The sequence below is a fragment of the Dreissena polymorpha genome, chromosome 1 (genome assembly GCF_020536995.1).
Source record: "Dreissena polymorpha isolate Duluth1 chromosome 1, UMN_Dpol_1.0, whole genome shotgun sequence".
Lineage (NCBI taxonomy): Eukaryota > Metazoa > Mollusca > Bivalvia > Myida > Dreissenidae > Dreissena > Dreissena polymorpha.
Window position 1 is genome coordinate 5,819,779 of NC_068355.1, and position 24,149 is coordinate 5,843,927.

Consider the following 24,149-nt stretch of genomic DNA (forward strand, 5'->3'; position numbering starts at 1 on the left):
TGCATGAAAAGCACAATTTCCAAAGGATTACACCCGGTTAGTGATTACATTGGAAATATAACATATTCCGTATAATTTAATACTCCGGATAATTGAATATTTGGACGTGACAAATGGGATATTCAATTAAGCGAAATCTACTGTATAGAAATAAATATACTAGACATCCCTAATTTTGAAAATAAATTGATCCAATTTAGAAGGATGGGAGAGTCCACTAGGCATAAATGGGTTAATAATCAAAGGGCAATATGAACCCTCTGAAAATTGATTGTACTTAAATGATCTTACAAGAATGCAAACCTCCACCCCATATTATAAAGTTTCATTAAATCATTGATGCCTGAGATCTTGTGCGGAAATGAAAAGTGACAAATAAATAATCTAAGGGCAATAACTGCCTGAAAAATCAATGGAGTGGAAAGACCTCACAAGGATTTATATTATGACCACATAGGAATGCTGCATGTCAAGTTTCATCAAATTCAAATCATTAGTGTTGGAGATCTCATGTGGAAACAAAAAGTTACAGAATAATTAAAAAAGGGCAATAACTAACTGAAAATGATTGAAAAGGAAAATAAGGACAAGGATGAAAATGTGCATCTTTTAAGGATATTGCAATTTAAACATCATCAAATTTGGTCATTAGTGTCTGAGATCTAGTGCGGAAACGAAAAGAGTGCCAAACAGGACAGACAGTCATGGTGTGGGACAGAAACGTTTATCTGATAAATTTGTTTCAGACCCATGTTCACTTAATTCCTTCAAAAAATTTGCATTCTCAAAGACAGACTGCCATTTCAAGTGGGGTCTATATGCTCCCCCAATATTTGATAGCATAAAATCAAAAACTGCAACTTGTACCTCTGACAATTGGTACTGGTTGCCTACATCAAATATGAATTCTCACAATTATGGGACAGGAGGATGACAGTACATGTCAATAAAATCACACATTTCAACAAAAGTCTGACTTTTGACAATTTGAGTGTCACTAGATGACAGCAACAATTAAAACAAACAAATTACCACCAGCTGTCTAGAATTTCAATTTCCACTTGCAGTGGCCATTAGTTTACTCAAAGAAAGAAATCATATAGGACATTATGTCCAGACTTGAATGTCGTTAACCCCTTAACCTTTGTTGATCAAATTCTTTCAACAAACTCTCCAAAAACCTTCTACAAATATTGAAATTCATTAATAAGCACTGTTTTTCTAATCCTAGGAATGGGTGTGTTTCCAATCAAAACAGATCAATGGGTCAATACAATTCTGGTCTTGAAACATGAGCCATTAAATTTGTACCAGGACTCTTTGTGATACACATTTCAGCATACTCCACATTCTGGTTCTATTATTATTCCAACTTTATATTGTTGGTGTATGACTCAATTCAGTCGTTTAACTGTAACTCTTAATGAGCTTATTAAAAAAGCCTGGGCGCAATCTACAATCTGAAACATCTCACATTACTGCCAGTCACCAACTCAACACTTTAAAAATATTGAAACTATTTTCATTATAATTATGTATATACGATGTATGATTTTTTAAATAATTATTTTAAGTCTAAATAACTGATGGTGTTTTTTATTTGTATGCTGTTTTTTATTTGTGTTTGTAATTTTTTAATTGATTAATCAGAAAAAAATGTATCTTCATATAAAAGCATAGCAAAACAAGTTTTGAACTTAATGTATGATCACTTTATATACCCTAAATCCACAAATATAATACACCCCCGAGTTTGGTCAAAAGTTATCGGTAAAAATTGAAAATCTGAGTAAAATACGCACTAAAAAATCAGTGTCCGAAATCGGCCATTTCCGAAAAAATGCGTCAATATATTTTTGTGTTGTGAAAATAGCAAATCAAAAGAAATTGGTGTTGTCAACTATCTGTTTCACAGTAATACCCCGGTATATTGATCAGGATGCGTTATAGTGCTGTTGTTATGACAGTTGCATAATAAATATCTCTGTCTATTGTTTATATTACCATTGATTGTGACCGATAACACAAAGGCCCCTTGCTGACATCCGGGTCAAGCAGTCATAATTTCAAAAGAAAGAAGCAGAGACGCTGTTTTTTGTTTTCACATTTAATTCAATTTGACAATATTCTGGACGATAATAATTATAATAATAATAAAGTAATGAGAAGACAAAATGGTTACTTCCGTTTTTAAAGTTGTCTAGATGAATTACTTTTCCGAAGTGTTACAAACTCGATACTTTAATATAACTTAAAATACAATTAAACTGCCCGTGTTTTTCATGATTTCTTTAATTAAAATACGCTGCTGTCATTAAGGCTAGTTTTGGAGTAAAAAACAAATAAATTAATTATCACCTTTCAATTTAATTCGGCAATCGGCAGACTGTGAGGTGTAATAGACTCTATTAGCATCATAAAACTAATTATTTAATTGCCACTCTTTACTTCAGATATGGTAAATATGCGGTAGAAAAAGTCCAATTTAAATGGCTGATGTTTTCAATGAAATTTTACTAGATTTTTGCATTTTCACAAATTGAATTTTTATTGAGCCAAGTTCTCAATATTTTTGCAATTGACTCAAATGGCGAACGAAAGCGTGAGCCTTGTTGCACCCCTTTGATGTAATGGTGTAGTTCAAAATGGCTGCCGCGAAGCGAATAACAGTGATTAAGTTGAAAATTTGCACAGGAAAAATTTTGTTCTGCTCTAAACTCGTATATTATACGCACCCCCTACTTGAAGAAAAAATCGGCAGGTAAAAAAGTGTGTATTATATTCGTAGATTTACGGTACATTTATTCTCAGTAAATTCATTGTTGTGTGATACTTTGTTGTAACCATCAATTGCTATAAAAGAGTGTAAAAACATCCATTTCTTTTGCGAAAATGTTGCCGATCACAAGTCATTTGTCAAACACTTAATGGAGGACAATCAATACCTTGGCAAATAAAATGAAATTGCATCAATCTTGATGAGACCATGCTATACAATGGGTCACGACACATTAAAGTTCAGTGGTGACATTTTGACAAAAATAATAGAGAAAAAACATATGAACATGCCTAATTGAACGGTCAACTGTGTCATGTAACTTCAGCTCAAGATGAAGAACATGCAGTCATGTTAACCCTTTGCATGCTGGGAAATTTGTCGTCTGCTAAAATGTCGTCTGCTGAATTTGTAAAATAAGCATTTTCTTCATTTTTTTTCAAAGAATACTATCAGAATAGCAAACAGTTTGGATCCAGATGAGACGCCACGTTATGTGGCGTCTCATCTGGATCAAAACTGTTTGCAAAGGCCTTTAAAATTCGGTTCCCGCACTGAAAGGGTTAATCTAATATTCTTATCAGTAATGAAAATTGATATGGCGCCTATAGAGTAAACCTTTATAAGAAGGATTAATTTATAACTATTTGCTGACTATTAATTGAACATGATAACATATTTGTGTTACCCTGAGTCCATTTGAAAGGCAGGATGCCCTTAATATTAAAACAATTTTATGAATGTGAATTCAAACATTAGTATCACACCTTTGTTTTTGTACAAGACAGTACTGATGTACTCCATGAATCTTAAATACTTATAAAAGTAGAAGTTTGTTTCAGCCATTAGAGGCATTATTTTGGTACCAGATTAAGATTATAATTATGTCTATTGGACAATGTCAGCGACTGAAATTAATCGTATTCAAATGACAACAGACACTTAAAGAAATATTGAATTTTAACTAGCCCGTACACACAAGTTTAAAGAAAAGATAAAAAGAAAATAAATATATTGACATCCTTTCTGTCATATTTAAGTGTGTATTTTGGTTGATTATGAAGTGCCTTAATCATGATAAGATATGTAGGTTGAACATAAGACAAATCTGGATGAGGTCCTTGAGATCTGTCGAAAAGTCATTTATTTCTCTGTGAACATTTCACATTATAATTCTCAAAGTGCTTACACATGCCAATGGTACATTGTGATATCAATAAGGTAATACCGGCTACTTGAAATAATGACCAAGTTGAAAGTTTTCCAGTTAAGTATTGACAATCAGTCTATGACTGGTGATACATTGGTAAAGAAATACCAAAACAAACAATAGATCAAACATTATTCTACTTTAAAGCATATTTAATCTGTTAGCTCATATGTTTTCATTATATATAAACAAGTTTTCAATCATAAGATTGAACAAGCCCAAAATAATTATCAGTTTTTTAAATAGCTAAATAGCATTTAAAAATATTTATGTTATTGTTTTTTATTCGGAGGGGGGGGGGGGTGCTTAGTTATAATTTTGCTATCATGATATTGCTTGACCACAATAGACAACACTAAAATAACAACAATAGACAACACTAAAATAACAAGACAGCTACAATGACAGGGCTAGGGGGACTATGACATAAACATCATTAGTTTGGATAGTTTAATGAGTGAAGGTAAGTTTTATAGCTCTTCTGACTGACAATGTGTAACAACAGTGAGCCGTATAATTGGGTACAAACTGCTTTTGTCTGTCATTTAGTGCAATACACAGTATACCAGTTGTACAATAAACAAAAGTTATTGCTAATTTAATTATATCTTGGGCCCAATATTCTAGGTTAACAAAAAGAATGTTTCATTGTTCATAGTGCCTTATCCGTATACTGAGTCTTTTTTATCATACACCGGTCTATTTGAGTCTTTCTCCCTCAAGACAAAATGCTGGTGTTTTAACATTTCCAGCTGCTGCTATACGTAATTATTCTGCCAATAATAATGCATACTACTGCTAAAAAAGCCTTTTCATTAAAAATGTATTGCTCAGCAATGATTATTGTCAATGCGACTTGTTACTGCATATTATGATTGTTCAGGGTCAAAGCTCCGTAAAAAAAGAGGAAGACAGACCAGACAAATTGCTGTCGCTGGGACAGACAACAAAAAATAGAAAATAAAGTGAAATTTGATACATAAAGATGAAAGATGTAATCAGGGTGTACTATTACTATAAAGACTTTATGATCTGCGTGCTCAGTACAGGAGTGAAAGTCCACAGTCTTGGAGAGTCCCCAAATTGGAGCCAATTGTACATTGTTAACCCTTTCAGTGCGGGAACCAAATTTTAAAGGCCTTTGCAAACAGTTTGGATCCAGATGAGACGCCACAGAACGTGGCGTCTCATCAGGATCCAAACTGTTTGCTATTCTGATAGTATTATTTGAAAAAAAGTGAAGAAAATGATTATTTTAGAAATTCAGCAGACGACATTTTAGCAGATGACAAATTTCCCAGCATGCAAAGGGTTAATTAAAGCAATCAAACATTTCACTGGCACATGTTGGGCTTTAATTTTAAAACTTGATGAAAAGAATGTTTTCGTTAATTGTTCACTCAAACGACCCCCAATATGTGTTGGTGGTTCTACTACATGTAAAAAACAAACAAGCAAAAAACGCACTAACAATAGAATTTCAAAGAAAGAGCACATTTATTTATAAACCATTTTTGTGAGGATTATTTTTGATGGCAAATCTAAATCTGGTCACAAGAATATAAAACCTGCTTCAGAAATAAACATCGAGGTCTGTTCGTGCTGGGAAAATCAGAGAACAAGTATTGGAAGAAATTTGACATAAAATTTGCTTCAAAATTGGACAAGATAATAAGTAAATTGGATAGTTCCAGAGATCTGATATATGATAAGTCTCCATTTGTACACACAGCCCTGGGAAATGATAAACAGAGAAGAAAGTTCAAGACCTGATCATAACAGCATGACAGTCTTCTCTTGCAATTGATATGAATTGAGTTTCTATGCAATACAGAAAGAAATACAATGCCATATCCATTGTAAACAAAATTGAGAAATGTTCCTCAATTGACCAGATAGAAAAGATAAATGTAAACTTTACAAGGATACGTCAATCCTATTCTTTTAAAAGGAATTGACTGTTGTTAGCTTTATTAATCCGTTTATCAGCTCACTCAACTCACTTGGATGGTAGCATTTGGAGGTGCCTTACTGGATACACTGGAGTCAATAGTGTTTTCTACCACAGCAAAACTTTATTAAACATTTCCTTAAAGGGATCTTATCACGGTTTGGTAAATTGACAAAATTGAAAAAAGTTGTTTCAGATTTGCAAATTTTCGTTTTAGTTATGATATTTGTGAGCAAACAGTATTACTGAACATTTACCATAGTCCAATATAGCCATTATATTATGTATCTTTTGACGATTTGAAAACCTAACAAGGGACAAAATTGTCACAAAACCAGGTTTTCATTGTGAAAAAAAAATCTGATAAAGGGAGAAAACTCAAACTGAACTTTTGAAATGACCAAAAAAAATTAACCCCCTTTGTAATTTTTTTTTTTTTTTAAATCTATTTTTAGTCGTGGCGACCTTGACATTGGAGATATTGACGTGATTCTTTCGTGGGACACACCGTCCCATGATGGTGAACAAATGTGCCAAATGATTTTAAAATCTCACAATGAATGACATAGTTATGGCCAGGACAAGCTCATTTATGGCCATTTTTGACCTTTGAACTCAAAGTGTGACCTTGACCTTGGAGATATCGACGTAATTATTTCGCGCGACACACCGTCCAATGATGGTGAACAAATGTGCCAAATGATTTTAAAATCTGACGATGAACGACATAGTTATGGCTCGGACAAGCTCATTTATGGCCATTTTTGACCTTTGAACTCAAAGTGTGACCTTGACCTTGGAGATATCGACGTAATTATTTCGCGCGACACACCGTCCAATGATGGTGAACAAATGTGCCAAATGATTTTAAAATCTGACAATGAACGACATAGTTATGGCCCGGACAAGCTTATTCCGCCAGCCCGCCAGCCAGCCAGCCCGTCAGCCCGCCAGCCAGCCAGCCCGCCCGCATTCGCCAATCTAATAACCAGTTTTTTCCTTCGGAAAACCTGGTTAAAAATTATCAACCCTTGCAACGCGAAACGATTGAATAATTAGGAGAGTTCTGTTGTTGTCGTTTAAATTTACGAAACTACGAAGATTGCTTATATAAGGTATAAAATACTTAAAAACTGTGTATACCCGGCGGAATAGCCGAGAGGGCTAATGCGTTTTTACTTCAGACTTACTCCAGGACTCCGGGGGTCACTGGTCAGAGCCCTGGTACCGGCTACTTTTTTTTTCCTTTTTTAAAATTTTATTCTTTATTTTTTGCTAGAGCTTTTAAGATCCAATGTTTACATTTATCAATATAAAGCATATAATGACAAACTTCAAAATATGCCAACATCTGTGAAAAGGCCCCTTTAAATTTGCCTGTATGGGATGGAAGCAGTCGATAATGCAAACATCTATTTACAATAGAATTGCCTCAATACACACTATGCCTCTTATTACAAGAGATTATCAAGAGAAATTAATTATCAAAGAAATGACTAGTAAAAAGCATGAAGAGAAAAATCGTGGGCCAAAAACACAAGATTGATTCAAAACAGTATTTTTTAAGAAATCCCTTTACACCTTTAAGGTTTCTCTTGATTGATGAAATAAACATAAATGCATTTAGGTCTCTGTCGTCCATTGCAGGTAAGAGGCCAAAGTACGAACTAAATGAAAGTCACATTTGTGAAAGGCATACAGATTTGTCAACGTCATATTAACTAAGCTACTGGTTGAATGGTAATACATCGGTACACTTTTGTACACTGCTATTAGTCTCATGTTCTTGACGTGTACTGATTCCAAGATTAATTGAGAGAATGTTAACCCTTTGCATGCTGGGAAATTTGTCGTCTGCTAAAATGTCGTCTGCAGAATGTCTAAAATTAGCATTTTCTTCGATTTTTTTCAAAGAATACTATCAGAATAGCAAACAGTTTGGATCCTGATGAGACGCCACGTTCTGTGGCGTCTCATCTGGATCCAAACTGTTTGCAAAGACCTTTAAAATTCAGCTCCAGCGCTTTAAGGGTTAATCTGTGCTAATTTGAATATTTAAATTAAATGCATAATTTCAAATGACAAACGTGAAAATGGGGCTGCAATTAAAATATTGGTTTTTCTCCTGTGACCCCTACCTGAATGATGCACAGTTGGTGGGTTATGGTCAGAAGATTTGTTTGAAGTAGATTTTTGTATACAGGTACATTTACCAGTATTTAAATTTGGAACAATTCTCTCCAGCAAAGGCATGATATCAGATTACATATAAAATAGTGTTTTCATTGGTCTTCAATTTTTTTTATCACAACAATTATGCTGCAAGGGCCAGTTGAGGCAAGAGAAACAAACATAATTTAACTTGGCCCTGGTTTTAAGTAGAGGATGGCAATCATTACTGAGATAAATGGACACAAAGCCATTTTCTTTGAAAGATGAACATTGCTTCTGTGCTTCAATACACTGCTGTTAAACAATAAATTACATAAAGGCATGTTTTCCAGAAAGAGATTAGCTGCAATTTTCATTTTTCTGTTACAGTTTTCATGATCTCACATGATGATTGATACACCAATGGGATCTAGAGGGATGTAAAAATGGATAATTACTGGCAGGAAAACAAAAATAATGAGCAAAAGAAAGAGTCTAATTTCAGAGAATTACCTCCATTTATGAATCTCAACTGGCATAATTTGACATTTGACATAATTATTAGCCTCATTCTTATAAGAAAGTAGTTCTACTGCATGTCTCTAAATCTTACTAGAAGGTAGTTCTACTGCATGTCTCTAAATCTTATAAGACAGTAGTTCTTCTGCACGTCTCTAATTCTTACTAGTAGTTCTACTGCATGTCTCTAAATCTTACTAGTAGTTCTACTGCATGTCTCTAAATCTTACTTATTTTGCAACCAACATTCTTCCCTTTTAATATGGAACATAAAGGGCAGGGTGCAATTTTGAAAATGAATTCCCGGAACATTAGCAGCTGCACTCAGTTCTTGGAGGTTCAACATTCAGAATACACTGTTACCACTGCCTGGAGTTTGGAGGTTCAACATTCAGAATACACTGTTACCACTGCCTGGAGTTTGGAGGTTCAACATTCAGAATACACTGTTACCACTGCCTGGAGTTTGGAGGTTCAACATTCAGAATACACTGTTACCACTGCCTGGAGTTTGGAGGTTCAACATTCAGAATACACTCAGTTACCACTGCCTGGAGTTTGGAGGTTCAACATTCAGAATAAACTGTTACCACTGCCTGGAGTTTGGAGGTTCAACATTCAGAATACACTCAGTTACCACTGCCTGGAGTTTGGAGGTTCAACATTCAGAATACACTGTTACCACTGCCTGGAGTTTGGAGGTTCAACATTCAGAATACACTCAGTTACCACTGCCTGGAGTTTGGAGGTTCAACATTCAGAATACACTCAGTTACCACTGCCTGGAGTTTGATGACAGTGCATCTTAAGATACTGATGATCATTAAATGAAAAATAAACATACTTATTTCATTTGGTGTCAGAGAGTTGTATTAAAGGCTGACCCCTGCGAAACATTTAAGAACTGTTCTATAAAATTTCTAGAATTGTACTGGAACAAATGACTAGAAGTGTTCTGGAATCATCCTTTCAATGTTCTACAATGATTTAAGAACAGTTGTTGAACGATAAATGAGAATAATTTCTAGAACAATTGTTCTAAAACAGTTCTGAAGGTTTGTTCTAGAACAATTATTGAACCATTGTTCTAGAACTATAATTCCAGAATTGTTCTTGTATAAATTTCCAGAACTGTTTTAGAACAATTGTTCTAGACATTTGTTCTTATTTAACATTCAACAACTGTTCCTTAATAATTCTAGAACATTTTCAGTTTGATTACAGAACAGTTCTAGTCAGTGTGTTCAAGTACAATTCAAACAAGAAATATCTTTAAAAACAGATATACGGCGTTGATTGTGGTTGCAGTTAATGAAAGGTAAAGACTTCAATGAATGAGATCAAAGATAGCGAATGTCTTTTTCTGTGCAGCAAACGCAGTACGGGATGATACGCGGAGTTTTCGCGGCTTATTTTAAATTATTACATATTGCTGGTCATAAATGTATAGATACAAAACAGAAAACCAAAAGAAGAATGGAAGTGAAATTTAAACATATGAGTCAATCGGCCAGACGCAAAGTATCCGTACATAATTTAAATATTTATACGCGCATTCTTCGAACAAACCTGTTTTAGTGGTTTGTCTTGTCTGGTGTTGCTATTTGATTCGATTATTAACAGTATCGAGAATCATTGCGCTCATGCTTAATTCATTAGTCAATATGATGGCAAAATTCTTGTTAAATTAATTAAAAATAATATTTATCATGGTATTGTTGTAAAACACATTAAGAATCTATTATTGACATACCATATGATATCGCTGGATATCTTCATTTAACATCTGTCTGGTCTAAAGAAAATTCCAGTTCACCTAGTTCACGCTATAGCGTCTTTATTATGTAACGATTATTTTCCTGGCCGCAAACTCCGATCAGCACATAGGGTAGAGACACAGCGATGACCTGTATGTAAACTCTGACATTCACACACAGTGGCCGCAAATTGACCTGATATACCTCGCGAGTTGAAATGCAATGCATTAAAGTGGGTCTTCGCTTCCACTGCTCTCTATACTTTATGTTGACAGGAATATGGAAGTTAGTACTAAATATGAGAACATAGCCTTTAAGTGCAAAAGTTCTCGCGCTGAAAATCTTCTGAAAATAAAAGGTGGACACACAAACTGTATTGATGTCGAGATTGAGTGTAAAACTGTTCTATCTAATAAGCCTTTTCATTAGATATAAAATTGTTTCATGCTGAACACGCAGTAAAACAGTGTTACAAAGACGCGGACATGTTTCCAATGTTCTGGTCGTATTCTCAAATCAGCCAATGCAGTCAATGAAGTGTATTCATCTGTACTTGGCCGCGAGAAGTTTTATTTGAATTATATTGGACACTAACAAAGGTCAGGCTAAGGTGAAAAGCTGGCGTATACAGCTAACGCTGAAAAATGTTTTAGAACAGTCCCAAAGGTTTGCTTCAAATAAGTCTGGAACAAACATTCTAGAACAGTTCTGAAAATGTCCTTGAACAGTTGTAGGACATTGTTCCACTCAGAACTTGTAACAGAGAACTATTCATCAGGATTTTTTTCTTTTTCATACTATTCATCAGGATCAACCTGATTACCTTGTCCAACTGGTGGGAATGATGTCCAGCTAAATTTACATCATGAAATAAAGTTTATATGAGAAAATATATAAACTTTATTTAACTACAACAATATACTTCAAATAGCTTCACAATTAGAAAATAAGTATAATATTGTTCACACCAACATTATATATAAACAATAAGTATAATTAATCAAAGAAAGAACATTATAAAGGGAGGAAATATCACCCTGTTACACATAATTATTTAAAATATGTAGAACAATTGTAGACCTTGGTTCTAGACCTTTTCTATATGAGTACTTATTCCCAATTCTAACTTTTGTAGAACTTACTAATTTGAAATCGAAGTCAAATTATCATTGTCTGAATTAGTTTATTTTAAATACCGTAAACGTATAGAAATTCGTCGGTATGAAATTTCGTGGTTTAATAAAAAACAACTAATTTGTTGACACGTAATTTTGTGGATTTCAAATAAAAAAACAACTAATTCGTTGATATGTAATTTCGTGGATTTCAAATTTTCGGGGAAGACTGACCGTCATAATAATTAAACTTTTATTAAAAACCCAGAGTAATAACGAAGCATTATCTGCTAATCTGTGTTGACAGCAAGACTTGAGGTTAATGTGCACTGAAGCATGAAAGTGTTGCTGATAATTGTCGATAAGAGCGATAAAGTGGCACAGTTGTTGGTCCCCGCTCGCTAATTGCCATCAATGTTGTTTTGACAATATTCGTAATTCTCAGCGCAATCTGTCCCCAAGTAGTAACAATTGACTAATAAGGTCCCCAAAATGAAACCGTTATCTCTCTCGTCTCTTTTAACTTTAATAGGCACTAATTGACATACATGATAAATCTGAAAACTGCGTAAAAAATGATATTTTATATTAACACACTACTTGTTATTCATACTAAGTAATCATTAACATCGTAGTTCTTATCATACTAAGTAATCATAAACATCTTAGTTTAAACATATATAATTTACGCCAAATGAGTGGAAAATAACAACACCATTTTTAATTCGCAAATATTTTAATTAGATATAGTGAAATGTGACGTACTGAATTGAAGTAACTATAACAAAAAACATATATCTCGGATTACCGACAACAAAAGACAATGTCGGAAATGACATATGGAAATGACCGATTTCGGATTAAAAATTTATAAATAATCGCTGGTACTTGAATTCGTGGTTCAGCGAACCAACGAAATCCATGAAAATTCGTACCACACGAAATTTAATGATTTTACAGTATGTACATGTGGAACAATTGTAGGTTCTAGACCTGTTCTATATGTGTTCTTATTCCCCATTAGAACTTTTGTAGAACTTACTGGTTCTTAAAGAGTTCTAAACGTGTTCTAGAACTACATTTTAGAACATTTTTTGAAATTTCTTGAACTTATTTTGTCCTTGAAATGTTCTAAAAATGTTCTTGAATATTATTGGAACATTTTCAGAACACCTGCCATGTTCCACAAATGTTCTGGATGTATTCTAGAAAACTGTTTTGGAACAATTCCAGAACATATGTTCTAGAACGTAAATATGGAACATTCTAGAACTTTTCTTGATGTTCTATAACAGTTCCAGAACCGTTCCAATTTCTAGAACAAATTTTTGCAGGGGGACTTCCAAAGACTAATTATACAGTTGCCTATGATTTTGTTTTTACATTCCACTCTGAGCCTTTCTTATTATGGTCTTAAAAAGCCATTGTACATCAGTATGGGGTAAAGAATAAAACCAGTAAACACTTAAGTATCAGTTCAGGTCAGACTATAAAAACACCAAAATAGTTCCTCTTTAATATTTTGAAAGTTAAGTTATTTTTAAAGAGTATGTGATAACTTCTCACAACCATAATTTTCAGAGAAAATGTCTTTCTTTAACGTTTATTATTAAGAGAGAAAATGCTTTACAATTGTTGTTATTATTCAGTCCTGATAATGGCATGCCAATTATACATGTCAGCAAAGTAATTTTACAAGAAATTTGGCCCCTTAATAGTTGTGATAACTTCCATATCTACAGGAAGCCAAAGCAAGATGAATAAAAAATGTTCAAGATTTTTTTTCAGACGCGTCCCACAAATTGGAGAAAGACATGTACATGACAAACTTCCTTTCACAAATTTCTGCAGTCAAAACAAAAATATTGAAATACACCATGTAATAAACCTCTTAATTATTTAAATAATACAAAATGTTTTAACAAATTGTGAATTTGATGGTGTCTGTATTTCCCTTCTTTATAATTATATCTGCATGAAAATCAACTATGTTGCATATATTTTCCAAGACATAAAAAACAACAGCTAATGTCAACTAAAAAACAGTATTACCCTAAAGGATAGTTTATGTCAAAGATTAAATAGGATCCCCATAAGTTTTATTTACCAAACTTAAGTACTTTTTTTTTGTTATGGCATTATGCAGATTTTAGTTTTTAATTAGCTACCATTTTAGTTGTTGCAGGATCCAGATCGTAGTTTTACATATTTCTGTAACAGTTAAACAAAAATTGTTGTCTAACAAAAAATTACAAAAATACAACACAAATAAAGAGCATATTCCTCATATGGCCCTCTATAATCCACATACCTACGTTTCATCAACCTTGCTCAATACTTTGATGAAACACAATATGTGACTAAGGAGAGCCGTAAAGGGAATATACTCATTATTTAAGCTTTTCCTATTTTCGCTTTTGACGCCTTTATGCATCAACTTTCCCCATCCGGCACAAACTGTGTATTCTCTATGTAATCTATTCTCTTTTATCATACAGGAATGTTTCTGAGATGTCTGACAATCTCAGTCCACTCTATAAGGGAAGACATTGTTCCTCAAGAATTATTGAGAGGAAATCCATCTGAACCAGATTATGTACTGGGATGCAAAAAACACATTTCTAATAAATCCATATTAACGCACCAGACGAAACCTGATTGAAGCTATAGAATCCTTTATTAACGATTAAATTTGTTATTATTAGCTCAGCAACAATCAGCAGCAAGTTTGAGTAATTTGTAATCTTACAGAATCTGATGATGTTTACAAATAACAATTACAACAAAATAACAACAGTTATAATGACCATCGTTTAGTGAGAGGGATGCTATAATTCGAAATATTTGATGAACTATTTTTAAAAGACATTTCAAGACTGTTTTAATTGTTTTAAATAACACATTCACATAATTACCAAACTTTAGTAGACAACAAACAATAAACAAACATATGACAATTTTCACAGAAAAACAAATAATCACAATAACTCCATCAAGGGACTTTTCCAATCCATAAAACGAAGATATTTTATGCCCCATTTGCCACAAGAAATGTCCCATTTTTCACATTGGCTGCCAAGAACAGGAAAGACACAATTTGCTTTGATCTCCTTTCAAATACTACACATATTGTTATCTATTCTTTTCACTAAAAAATTTCTAATGACTTTGCCAAACAGCTTAAAACTTTAAATAAGTATTAAACTTGGTGAATTAGAGGTTTAATGTACCAGTTAAGAGGAAACATTTTTAAGAGTTTCTTTCAAAATTTAAGTTTTAAAACTGCATTTGGATACATACAAATTAGTTTTTAGGTTGTATTAATATAAATAAGTTCATAAATTGTTCTTAAAAATCCTAATGCTAACTTTTAGCTTGCAGAAAAATACATACAAGAAAAAATACTTTTTCAACAATACAAAATAATATGTGCTTTTAAAGATTACTGCAGTAATTGTTTAATTTTTATTATCAATTATCGTAAATATTATTTTCCTAATGTTATTGAAAGTTTTTATATATGTATCAAACAAAGCTAGAAATCTAATTTGTATTACAAATACATTTATGTTAAGGAATCTATTACCATGTCATAATAATAACTCTGCAGATTACACTTTGGTTCAACAGCCTGATAATAATCAAAGTATTGCATTCATGATGACAATAACAGGCATTTGTACAATTATCTCTGAAATTCCTTAAGACTCTCATCCAAGTAATCTGTCTACAACAAAGGCTTACACAAATGCTGTTGTTTTACAACGAGGAAAATCCATTTCCCTACAAAAAGTTTATGAACAGTTTTATAATGCACAACTAAATCATCATTTGTTCATTAATCTAAATTCTTGTTCATGAACTACATCAACTCTGATTCAAGGACCAGTTCATGAAATTAAGTTTACTATGGTAAGTTTACTAAAAAGGGTTTGCGAACCCTCTATGAACTAATTAAGCCTTTCAACAGGAGATTATTTCAACCTGGTTTTATTTTCATTTTTTCACCTGCAAAATATTAAGCCAATACAATAAAATAATATGGGCCAGTATTTGCAGTAGTTATTTGAAATTTCAGTGTGGCATTATGCAGTCAATAATAGATTTTAATGGAATCAGATGAAATGCTTTATGCAATATGATATAAAAGTCCATTTGTCCGACAATAGCATTTTATTAGCCCCTTGCTGATAATCTCTTGACTTGTGAAAAGAAGTCTTGATCCACCTGCTAAGCCTATGAATTAATTCTTTAGAACTTAGTTTTTCTACTAAAACAAATCAATTTCAATCTGTGGTCTTGTGCAATAAAACTATACAAATGGTTGTTAACTTTGTTGTTACTCTACACCATATGTTACTTTTTTTATACAATAAAGAAAAATGCTTCACACGATAAAGACTTTAATTGCAATTTAATATCTACATGAATTTCAACTGGTGTCAAAGTACTTCTTTTGTCACACAGCAAATGATCGGCAATTGTATTGCCCCTACTTTCACAAAATACTCTCCAATAATTTTATCAAAGTCTCACATTATGTTAAAAGGATCTTTTCACGTTTTGGTAAATTGACAAAATTGAAAAAAGTTGTTTTAGATTCGCAAGTTTTCGTTTTAGTTATGATATTTGTGAGGAAACAGTAATACTGAACATTTACCATGGTCTAATATAGCCATTATATGCATCTTTTGACGATTTAAAAACCTGAAAATTATAAAGCGTTGCAACGCGAAACTATTGAATAATTTGGACAGTTCTGTTGTTGTTGATTAATTTTGTGAAACTACAAAGATTGCTTATATAAAATATAAAATACCTTCCTCATACATACTTGGCAGGATGGCCGAGTGGTCTAATTGGTTTTTACTTCAGGACTCCGGGGGTCACTGGTTTGAGCCCTTAACTGCGGCTACTTTTTTTTCCCTTTTTTAAATTTTATTCTTGATGTTTTACTGGAGTTTTTTTAGATCCAATGTTTACATTTATCAATATAAAGCATTTAATGACAAACTTCAAAACATGCCAAAATCTGTGAAAAGGCTCCTTTAACAAAGATTTTTTTCAGAACCCCATAGATGCTCTTTGCAATGAACATTGCCTTAGCTGTAATAATTCACTTACATAATGCTCTCTTTTGCTTAACTTACAAATAGCAAAGGTATAATGCACAACAACAATGAATTTCAAGACATGAAGACACAAAACTGAATTATTTAAGACTGAAAATTATTCTATAAAAAGCAATTACAAAATCAAGTGTGTGTGATTTCTTCAATTGTAAATCGAAAATTGAAAGTAAATTACTTCATGTGGTTAGAAAGAAAAGAAATGGAAACTGAAATGAGCAACTTCAAACAGGGCTTAATGTCATCTCAAGTGGGGAGATTAAAGCAAAAATGTAGCTCATTATCACCATGTGTAAATTTAAGTGAATTAAAGTATATTACTGGTGTATTGAAACTACTCCATAATAAGGACCATCAATAACATTTTCTTACTATGACGCAAACTGTTCCAGAGATAATGCTTTTCACATTTAAACTGATCACACCATTACAGGGTCAATGAATCAATAGCGTTCAATTTTCAAATATTGACTGATACACTCAGAATGCTAAATGAGTGTTTTTCACTTTTCCTTTATCTCTGTGAAGTGTTTTTGCCGACCTGTCCTAAATTGTCCCATTATTGATCATTGTAAAATTATAAACTGGCCATGGATTTATTGCTGCTATAACAAAGTTATAATTTCTACTCACACCATGTGAAATTCTAAAAGTGACACCATAAGTTTTATCTAGAAGTAAACATAACTGAATATTGAGAGTCACTCAATAGGCTTAAAATAGTTCAATCTTGATGATAATTATCTGAACAATGTGATAATAGCTCAATATTGACTAGTTGTATGGGTTATTTACTGATTATAAAATCGTAATTTTATAAAACTATGGCAATTTTATTTCTAAAGAATTGAATTATCCAAACAATAATAACTTTGTTATAATATATAAAACTATAGCATTTTTATTCAATTGTCCAAATATATTTTCATGTTAATAAAATTTATTTAGCAACTAGCAATAAAAAGCAAGTTGCAAAAATATTTGTTTAAATAATATTGTATAAATTTATATATCTTCGATAAAGAAAGCAGAGTTGCACTTACTTATGACCAAAGTCAAATGATTATTTATTATATCTACATTTACTTTACTTAACCCTTTACCACCTAGATACGTATTTTGACGCATTTGTTAGTCTCATCGAAAGTTACATTTAATTAAATACCTGTCTTACTAGTTTCAACTTTTAAAGGCTTCATTTCCAAACCTAAGTTACTAATGAGCAGCAAACAAGAAAAAAACCTGAACAGACTGCTAGTTACTGGCAGGCTGTTCTGGTTTCATGCTGGTTGCAATAGCCATTTTCACTTTGCTTCTTATGGGGGGAAAGGGTTAAACAAATTTGCAAGAAAAAACTCAAACATAAAACAATATTAATTCATTTCAGGGTTTTCCCTTCCTTTTATTTGAACAGGCCAAATAAAAATTTGAACCGGCCAAGCAAGGCACTCCTGCTAGGGGGGTCCGGGGGCATGCCCCCCCGAAAAATTTTGAAAATCTAGACGCAAAATGGTGCATTTTGGGGGGGGGTTTGGACAGAAATTTTAGAGATGAAAATTACTTGTTTTTTTGTGTATCACTTATGGAATTTTTCTAATTTTTTAAAAAATTTGTGAGGGGAGTGCCAAATAATTATACTGTGCATAGTGTGCGATGAATTTTGAAACAAGTCAATAACTAAGCTACTGGTTATGCCAAAGCCAGTTCATGAGTTCTTTGACAAAGCTTGGTGGAATGAACTGTTGATAAAGAACCATATCATTGAAAAACATCTGTAATTTCTTTCATGCATTTTCATCGAGATTTTCATCAATACAAACCTTTCTGACGTTTTGAAGGCGCTGTCACACTGAAAAAATCTCTCAGGGTTCGTTTCATTTTGAGAAAACCATGTGGTTACGATTTTTGTAGTTATTTGCGTACTCAAAATAATCAGCCAATGAGAAGCGCCGTTTTGTAGTTATTTGCGTACTCAAAATAATCAGCCAATGAGAAGCGCCGTTATAAATTATACTTGTTCGGTAAAACGTACACACGGAAGTATAAAGAACATAAACAAAACGATGTTAAATCGATGTTTTCGCTTGTTTAATTTCGTCTTTTCTTAACTTTAACAATTACATCGATCAAAGTTGCAAAACCTCTCATTATTTTTTTTTGTTACCAGCATTTGAACCGGCCAGAAAATCGATTGAACCGGTCAATTTGGCCGGCGGCCGGTTCTTAGGGAAAACTCTGCATTTATTCAGAGGCAGCTGCTTTGCGAAAATTGTCGGTGTTATAAATATAAAGATTATAGACAATTCTCTCCTCAATAAACAGAAAGCAAACTATAGCATTCATTTTGATCAAATATTGAACATTGTGTTATTTATTTTAATGGCACATAATCAATGACAATGCTATTCAACATCAATAATAGTCGATAGACATAAGCAAAGGTAATGGCATAATGAACGCTTTGGCCAACAGTTTTAGCCACTTAAATACCGATCTGTTCAATATTAAATAAATGCGAAAAAGCCAGGTTATATCCTTACCTTTTTCCCCTTGACAGTGCACTCATTTTGCTTATAGGACCATTTCATCATAGTAATCCAATTTTCCGTTTAGTCTCTCTTTTCAACACCCAAATTACCTCCCTTGTAAGAGGTTAAGTCCATTAACTCACAAAGTTTCTTCACCTTAATATAATGGTAATAACATTTTCTGACACTTCATCCACTCCATAAAAGTATCTATGTTTCTTCATTCTGGTTTAACGTTTCTCAGAAATGCTCACATATTATTTGATTTTCTGATAGATAAATGCTGTATATTCCATGATATTTATTCTGCAGTATATCAATTTCTTTCTTAAACACGTATTTCCTGTCTATAAAAGCACAATTATTCTGAAAAAGAAAAGGAAACTGGCACTGACAACTGGTAACTAGCTGGAAAACACCTTCCGCCAAACACTTGTGTATCACACAATAACACTATTAGGACTCCAAAGGCATAATTGCATCTCTCCAGGAAAGGCAATCTGTTCCTAGAAATCCCCTATCAAGAACGCTTTCCACTCAATGACTGATATGAGCAGCAAGCCAACACAAGCTTCACGAGTCTGCAAATGCCATTGAAGATTGTTGAATCCCTTGTGCTTGTTCCCTAGGCCCTTTTCTGTCTGTCCCAAGGGTCTCAGAGTCCAATGAACATTCAGTCATTAGCACTGACACTTAAGATTCCAGAAATTGTTCACTTGCTGTGTGTTTTTGTTTATTGATTAGGCTTGCAAACTTGTAATTAAGCAATTATATTAAATAAAACCTATGTAAGAAACTGCATTTTCTAGTTTTTAGTTTTGTTAAAAATAAAATTAAACTTACAAAACACACTTGTAATTACGTGTCTGCACCAACTGCTTTTTACAATAGAAGCTACACAGAAACATTCAGCTTGTATTTTCACGTAGTTCTAAATAATTACAACCACTTATCTATTTTACTGCTATTGTTACCAAATTATTTGTACAATCCAATTTATTTTCATGTCTTCAGCCAGATCAATATGACTGACAATAAGTATTGTCAAAGACCTTCCTAATTTCACTTTCTTTCATGAATTATAGATATTTTTCACTTCAAAGACCATTTTTCTTCCATTCAAATACCATTCGTAATCACCTATGCCAATAGATTTGGGTATTTGCAACATTAATCCGTTAAGAAATCAATCACTCAAGTATGTCACTCCCTACACTACCATACAGCGGCTGGTAAAATTGTAAAATATTTTATCAATCATCCCTAATCATATATTTCTTACTAAAACCTTCACTTACAACGTGAAAACCATTTACAGTGAATTTTTTATTAAACCTCAGGTATAAAAAAAAACAAAAAAACAATCAGTTTCATTTGTTAATTAAATTGCAGTGATATTGAAAAGAAAATAATCAAGACACAAATAAAATTACAAATCCATGTTGTAATTCCCACTTGTTCAGAAGTTAATTTAACATGTAAGCTGTCAGACAACATTAGACATTAAACATTTTACACAGCCGTCTTAGGTATGTTACAATATGTTCAAACAATGCTCCTCTACTTAAGTCCAGACCTTTGTGAATAAATGCTTGGAGTCAATCAAGCACTTCATGACACCGAATTAACAACTAGGGTATTCGCGCTTTACAGTGCACTGAAGTGACAAACGGATTGAAATATATAAAAACAATTAAAAGAATGTCAAATGATGACATGCAGTGGACCAACAATAGTTTGCATTATTATACAGTGGTTAACATGAATGGCTGATAATAATATTAAATAAATTAGTATTTAAAGGTTTGTTTAAATGTTCAAATGTTGCAAGAGGAAAACTGATAGCATGTGAGCATTGCTCTGTTAACCCTTTGCATGCTGGGAAATTTGTTGTCTGCTAAAATGTTGTCTGCTGAATTTCTAAAATTAGCATTTTCTTCGATTTTTTTCACAGAATACTATCAGAATAGCAAACAGTTTGGATCCTGATGAGACGCCACATTCTGTGGCGTCTCATCTGGATCCAAACTGTTTGCAAAGTCCTTAAAAATTCGGTTCCCGCACTGAAAGAGTTAAAAAGGGGTTTCATGCATGCGCGTAAACTGTCATCCCAGATTAGCCTGTGCAGTCCAAAAAGCCAATCATGGACGACACTTTCGGCCTAAACTTGGTTTTCGCTAAAAAGAGACCTTCTGTAAAAGAAAAATTATAAATACCATAAAAGCATAAAGTATCATCCCTGATTAGCCTGTGCAGATTGCACAGGCTAATCTGAGACAACACTTTACACACATATGCATTAAACCCCCTTTTCGCAGAGCATGGCCCATATAATCAGTCAAAGCTTTAATATTATTTTACACATTTTGCACATAAAGCACGTTCTTTGCCCGAGATCAGCTATTGAAAGTTTTGAAACTAATATGAACAGATGTTAAATGTCCACAATGAATATTCGCATGTAAATCTTTAATAACTAAATCTCCACTATCATTGTGTCAACTATAGAGCAACCTTCAACTACCGTTTTGATAAACCTTTAATCCAAGATGTGATAAAACTAATAATATCTTTGGCATTATCACTGATTGAGAGCCCTGCAAGGCTGTAATATTTGTGATCGTCTGTTGGGCTGTAACCTCTCTATCTGTCCAGCAAAGGACCACAAAAGGGTCAATCTTTGACTCAAAAGTTATGTGTTTTGTGTCAAACTGATGTATCACTTCAACATATTAAATATCTGAAACACTTTTATCAACCTCAACACTTGCACTGGAACAAAAGTTTCTTTTGTTGACACTTACTCTCCTACCTGATTTAATCATGTTTATGGAAACATGTTTGTTTCACTTATCGCTGAAATTGAGAAGCTCTTTTATAATTGGAGTCAATAATCAGTGTTTATGTTCCCATTCAAGGTTAGTACAAGAAACACCTGGGCATGATAAGCCGTTTGTTCTGCGAGTAGTTACACAAATCCTTTGTATTCCAATTATTTTACTCAATGAAAATCAGAGCTGCTGAAATTGTAATTTCTATAATTTGTACACAATTTAAAGATAATAATTTAAGAAAGCATCAGTGAGACTTCATTTTTTTATACCTTGTTAAAACTTTTGGAAATATTTTTGGGTATTGTAATGCTATGAAAATCGATTACATATTTGTCTATTAATTCATCTACTTCGAACAATCCGAACACACAATTTTAAGTTTAAAATAAGTATACCGACAAACATAGGCTACATGAACACTAAGGTCTAAAATGAATACTGTTTACAAATACCATTCAGGTTTGATTTTTTTTAAATAAAGGACTAATGGATTTCACCTCCAGGCAAAATTTTCATAACTTCCAATATCACAATTACAAAATTGTCATGATGTTATCTCTTTAATCTGAGGTAAAAGCAGGGAAGCCTTAAATGCCAACGATTAGCACTTGAGAACTCTATATTCCTTATAAATGAGTTGAGAACTCTATATTCCTTATAAATGAGTTGCACCCTGTTAAAAAGGGGTTTATTATGCATGTGCGTAAAATGTTGTCCCAGATTAGCTTGTGCAGTCTGCACAGGCTAATCAGGGATGACACTTTCCGCCTAAATTGGATTTTTGATGAGAAGATACTTTCTTTAAACAGAAAATATCATAAAAGCGGAAAGTGTTGTCCCTGATTAGCCTGTGCGGACTGCATTTAACCCCCTTTTCACAGAGAACACCTTATATAAAATAGATGCACATTGGATTACAATGACAACTGAAATAATTATTAAAAAGTAGACTAAATGAGTACACATGTCAGGAATGGTTTTCATCTTTCATACATATTAATTTACTTGTCATTTCTCTTACATCTTATCAATAGTTGGTTTCACATCTTATCATACAATTATATTTCCATATTTGCCAGTTTTCAAACCTAAGTTCCAGCCAGCCAGGATTCTTCAGATAACAGTTCATATGGGACCAGATAAAAAGTTAATACTGGAAAAGATTTACCACTATCAATGGTAGACTTTAAATATCACTCAAACAGATCCAGTAGCTACAAGCAAACAAAATATTATCATTCACAATTTTTGAAGGCAGATAATTGTTTAACTTTCAAAGACATAATATTAGCTAAAAACATCTGCTCATGGGACTTTTGTTCACTGACACATTTACATTCAGTAATCTTTTCCAATTTTCGATATTTCCATCATGTTACTAATTGTCCTAGCAATGCCAGCACAAGACATTGGGCAAATTATTTCAAGCAATATACATTTTAATGTTCATGTGTATCCAAGATCTGTGTTTGTTATTATTAACTACAACTAAAAACTCCTCAAACAAAATACAAATATTTCAACATTTATCGGATTGTGATTCACATACAATATTTCATAATCTGTAATTCATATTCTCACATTTCAGTGCATTTTGTGACACACACATTTGCTCCCTCAAACTGACAGCCAAGTAATCCATTTAGTACACTCCATTTTCAATTTCATCCACAAATTACTGATAATTTCTTCGAAAATTACATTCTTGATCCACAAAAATATTTGACTGTAATTTTAACCTAAAAGGAAAGACTTGGTAACAAACAATCTAAAATGCATTAACCCAGGCTACTTGCAATGATAGTCTAGTCGTTTTAATAGATTGCAATTTGGTCTTTGGTTTCACTTTAGCTTTCTCGCTTTTCTTGTTTGATGCCTGAAGACTTGCATTAAAGAAATAATTGTGGAACTTAATACCACACTGTTTCAGCCCTTGAACTCAGCAGTTATAATACTTGTCTCTTTGCTGATTTACACAATTATTTATATTGTACCTGCTACATATTTTATCTGCCTTAAAGAGAACCAACGAAGGATCTGACACTAATCTTTTAATACAATATCAATAATAAACTGTTTATTTTAATGAACTTTATAAGTGTAATTAGATTGATAAACTGTTTATTTTAATGAACTTAATAAGTGTAATTAGATACAATATCTTTTTTTAAATATGCAT

At 32.8% G+C, this 24,149-nt stretch overlaps 1 protein-coding gene across 2 annotated transcripts in view; it reads right to left on the reverse strand.

The window, feature by feature from the left end:
* Positions 1 to 24,149, reverse strand: part of LOC127869321 (tetratricopeptide repeat protein 28-like) — a 138,486-nt gene that overhangs the window by 34,019 nt on the left and 80,318 nt on the right. Inside the window, exon 1 of one of the 2 annotated variants that reach the window (XM_052411796.1) lies at positions 19,149 to 19,565. The exons of the other annotated variant lie outside the window; for it this stretch is intronic. Coding sequence (XP_052267756.1) covers positions 19,149 to 19,199 — 51 coding nt within the window. The 5' untranslated portion in view covers positions 19,200 to 19,565. Of the gene's footprint in view, positions 1 to 19,148; positions 19,566 to 24,149 lie in introns of those variants that run through there. 2 annotated transcript variants of the gene reach the window in all.